Raw genomic sequence first — 4539 nt, forward strand, 5'->3', positions numbered from 1 at the left:
CACCATAGTCCAGCACTGAAAACCAAAGCAACGTCTATATGAGATGATAAATCCTGACAGAGGGAGAAGTCCGTCATGGACTAGTCAGGGTCCACCGTCTTGGCCTCTTCTGCACCGCGGTGAGCAGGCCGGCTTCACGTTCTCCGCAGCTGGGAGGTTGGAGGACGCCCTCAGTGTGGAGTGTGACGTTACCTTCATTAATACGTTCAGCAGTTCAATATATCTGTGCGTGTCTCAACTAATCAAGCCAGCGGTCACTCGCAAGTGAGCCACCCAAAGTGCTGCGAATATTCCCAGCCACACCCCCAAAAACCCATCACCTCTACTGGGCACATTGCACTCTACACACACACACACACACACCACACACACACACACACACACACACACCACACAAACAAACACAACACACTTCCCTTTCAGCTGGGCGGGATGGGGTGTGGGGGGGCGGGGAGACACCCTGTAGCTTCTTCAAGCTTTGCCATCAAGTGTTTGCAACCTTCCGTCACTGGCGTCTCAGCTCCTGGGTGGTGGTGCGTGTTGGGGCTGTGTGGGGAGCGCAGAGTGGCCCCCGGGGGGGAGGGCAGCTAGTTAGAGCTGGCGGTGATGGGCTTGTCCAGCTCCAACTCCAGGGCCAGGGCCGGGGCCTGCAGGCTGCTGTAGCAGGTCTTACACACGCGGCTGGGTTCAAACAGCTGCTGGCTTGGCACGGGGATCTCTGATCGCAGCAGCTGGCACAGAACACGTTGCCGCAGTTCCTGTAGGTGGCGACGGAGAGCCGATTCCAGACAACGCCCAGGGAAGAGAGCAAAGGAAGGAGCGTAGGAGGGAAGGAGAGAAAGGCAGAGCTGAATCAGATCTAATGTGCTTTCTGAGATCATTCATGCCAAATTACACCCGCGTTTGCTGCAGCCCACGTCAGAATGTTAAACACAATTAATATTTCAATCAAACCAAGGGTTTCAGTCACATTTCAAAGAAGCCGTATGCTGCAAAACAACGGGGTTAAGTGACTGACCATTACACACAGAGAACATTTCTTCTGATAAGCATTTAATGAGTGCGGTCATATATAGTAGAGCCTCATGCAGCCCATGAACGGTGTGGTGTCATTAGCAGGTAGCAGGGCAGGGGATGTGTACGGGGGGTCCCATCGCAGGACTGTGTATGGGGCATCACAAACGTATAAAAACCTCAGTCATGCATCTTGCACCATTCGAATCAACGCACAACCACACATGCAGATGTCTTACCAAACACTACTCACACAAATCCACATGCACTCTCACACACCTCTCCATTGGCTTATTCAATACAGGTTACAAAGGCACACAACTACAGAGTTGTTTTTTTGTTTGTTTTTAGAAGATGAAACCAATCATAAACAGAACATCATAAAGTCCCATTGCAAAATGTAATTTTTGGATAATCAGGTTTTCAAAAGGTTGGAGGAAATTTCAGATCAGGCCAATTTTCTGCATTATTACTGTAATTTAAGAAGAGAGAAGTGTGCAGGGCGGCCGGCGTCTCTTCTCCACGGACCCCTGCAGGACTGGCCACACCGCGCTCACCAGAACACTGCTGGACCTCACAGACCTGCTCACAGCTACACTGGAGGAGAGCTGGCTTCAGCCAAATGAAGGGGATGATCGAGAAAGAGGAGGGGGCACTCTGAAGCAGCATGTGATATATGAGAGAGAGAGAGAGAGAGAGAGAGAGAGGTGAGAGAGGAGAGAGAGAGAGAGAGAGAGAGAGAGAGAGAGAGAACGAGAGAGAGAGAGTCTGTGTGCTGTTTCTCACCAAGCCTCCTCCACATGTTCCTTGCTTCTGTGATGGAGAGAGGGACAAAATGAAGGGTTGCTACTAAAAGCCATTTTAGCTGTTGTAATCTCCTTAGGACACCCGACATTATCAGCATGGAATGTGTCTCCAAATGTGTTTGGAGAAGAGAGGAAATTAAATAACAACAAAACTATTCAAATGGAATTTGTCCATTTGCCAAACAGCACATTGGTATCCTAATACTGTAGTGGCCATGTTTACATGTTTACTCTGTAGCTGCCATATTTGTCAGTTGTGGTTGTTCTATTTACACACAGATGTGCAAACACGCTTCAGAAAAAATGAATCAAGCTTTCATTACAACTTCTCTCTGAATGGATCCATGTTGACCAATCAGGAGTGAGGTCATTTCAGAGAGCAGGTCTGGTGCATACAATCAAGCTGAGGAACTTCGACTTCCGTCAACAGCGATGACAGGGGGGTGGATCTGTCCCAGACCCAGCACAGCGGGTGGGTTAGGACCGAGGTTCTGAGAAGGCCATTCTAGACCTAACCGCTTACCTGCAGTGGTGTTTCCTAGTGGCCAGCCAGAACCCTCTCTCACAGCCGTAGCACTGGGCGGCCAGATGATCTGGATACCACCGGGTCACCTAAAACACCATGGCCACCCCACACAGACTCAGATGAAAGGTTGGGCTTGCTTGCTTTGGAAGCATCTTTTGTTTGTGAATAATTGAAAATGTGAGCACCCATGACGTCCAATACCTCCGTGTCCTGCTTGTCCACCTGCTCCCAGCTGGTCTCGGAGAAGAGCTCCGTGCTGCACCGCGACAGGCAGGTCTGCTCCACGTTGAAGTCAGAGTCTGCGATTGAGGTCTGCAGTGTGGGAAAGGGAGGAAAAACCGTCTGTTTAAGGCCGTCTGGAGGAGAACCATGTAACACACACACCCACCTAATACAGGACACACCCACCCACCCAGAAGCACACATGGGCGGTCCACAGGCCCCGCCCTCAGCCGTGGTCTGAAGCACCACTCACCCACTTCGTCCGCCAGGTCTCCGTTCAGGCGTAGCCGCGGCTGCGGCCTGCTGGCTCTCCAGACGGCTCCACAGGTCCTGCACCTGCCTCTTGAGGGCCTCCACCTCCAGCTGGTGTCCGGCCTCGATCTGGCGCAGACGCTGCTGCACGGCGTCCGTGTGCAGGGCGAGCCCGTCGTCGTCCAAAGCCGCCGCGCGCCGAGGGCGGTTCCGGCGGGCTGGCGGGGGGCCGGCCGGGCGGCGCCGAGTGCGGGCAGCGGTGGTGCGAGCAGGCGACCCGCAGCGCCGACGACCCGCAGCTGACCAGAGAGAGCTGGCGGCTGAGGGGGGTGCGCTCTGGGGCGGGGTGGCCGCACGGCGGGGGGCCCGCGGGCTCCGGCTCCGAGGAGTCCCCGTTGCACGCGGGGTGGGCCGGCGGTTCGGCCCAAGCCGGCGCGGAGGGGAAGGCACTGAGGGACGGCCGTTCGGCGACGCCGTTCGTAGTCCTGTGTGGGGCGTGCGGGTCCGTTTCCGCCACGGATCTGCGGTTCAGGCACGGCGGTTCTGCTGGGGGTTCAGGCGCGGGGCCGAGCGGGTCGGGTCCGACACCCAGGTCCTCCGTGAGAGTTTCCGTGGAGCTCTCCAGGACGGAGAGATGCTTCTCGTCAGCCTGTTCCTGGGCCTCTGACGGTGGGCTGAGAGGACGGACCTCCTCCCCGCAGCCGTTACTCATAGTCCTGAGGGCAGTGGAGGGGGAGAGAGCGGTGCTGTCGGGACACGGGAGGTTTGGGGCCACCTGCTCCTCCGTGATGGAGCTCTGCAGGACCTCCTGCGTTTCCTTCTCCGAGCTCTCCCGGGGAGCTCTGTTCACCCGGCCCATGAGGCAGCTGAACCGGTGACTCACACGGTTCCTCGTTCATGACCTCTGAAGAGAGGTCACCGACCTTCAGCTCTTTTGGACTTTCACCATCGCCGTCTTCAGCATCACTATCCGTCTGCATCTCGGAGCCCCTGACAACACCCGGCCCGTCGATCTCAGCCGGGCCATCATCAGCACCACTTTGGCCCTCGGCTCCTGCGTCATGGCCGTTCGTGGCATCCGGTTTGACGTCTCTGAGGCTGTCCGCTGCCCGCCTCCTGAAGAATGTTCTCCATCTGACCCACTGCCACAGAGAGCTCCGCCTCTACCCCCTCCCCGATACGCAGCGTCACATAATTGACATCCTGAAGCTCCTCCCCCTCCTCAGTCTCCCCGTGCAGCGTGGCGCCATTATGCCCCACGCCTAGCTGGCCGGTTGGCCTCCCCTCGGGGTCCTGGGGCCCGGCGCCGTCAGGCCCCGCCCCCATGTTGAGCTCCAGTGACCTACGATGATCTTGCCACTTCTCGTTCAGACTGGGATCACTGGAGCGCCGATTAGCAGGGAGAGAATTTCCAACTTCACACGCTGTGGGCAAATTATCGAAAGATCGGGTCTTGGGACGCCTGTTGAAGGAAAGAAAGTGATGTTAAAAGGAGAAGCTGCTTTGAAATGTTATGGCCGGCCATAACAATCATACACACACAGTAAAGAAGCATCAGTGGCCATGGTGAAGCCTCTTAGCTGTGAGAACCTCACTTAAACTTAACAAAAGGTCTGAAAAACCCAGACAACCACAAACCAGCACTGTAAAAATATTTTCAAAAGTGTGCAGGGTTCTATTCATCAGTCCACTTACACGTCATGTATATGTTCAACAGGT

At 55.5% G+C, this 4539-nt stretch overlaps 1 protein-coding gene across 1 annotated transcript in view; it reads right to left on the minus strand.

Annotated features, from left to right (window-relative positions):
• Positions 1–407: 407 nt before the first annotated feature.
• mtmr3 (myotubularin related protein 3) overlaps positions 408–4539 on the minus strand; it is a 17892-nt gene continuing 13760 nt past the window's right edge. The window contains 10 exon segments of the mRNA XM_077001278.1: positions 408–718; positions 721–758; positions 1801–1827; positions 2344–2432; positions 2548–2658; positions 2823–2858; positions 2860–3016; positions 3018–3550; positions 3552–3929; positions 3931–4297. Of these exon segments, the coding sequence (XP_076857393.1) occupies positions 588–718; positions 721–758; positions 1801–1827; positions 2344–2432; positions 2548–2658; positions 2823–2858; positions 2860–3016; positions 3018–3550; positions 3552–3929; positions 3931–4297 (1867 nt within the window). The 3' untranslated portion in view covers positions 408–587.

The sequence above is a fragment of the Brachyhypopomus gauderio genome, chromosome 4 (assembly GCF_052324685.1).
Source record: "Brachyhypopomus gauderio isolate BG-103 chromosome 4, BGAUD_0.2, whole genome shotgun sequence".
In the NCBI taxonomy this organism is placed as follows: Eukaryota; Metazoa; Chordata; class Actinopteri; order Gymnotiformes; family Hypopomidae; genus Brachyhypopomus; species Brachyhypopomus gauderio.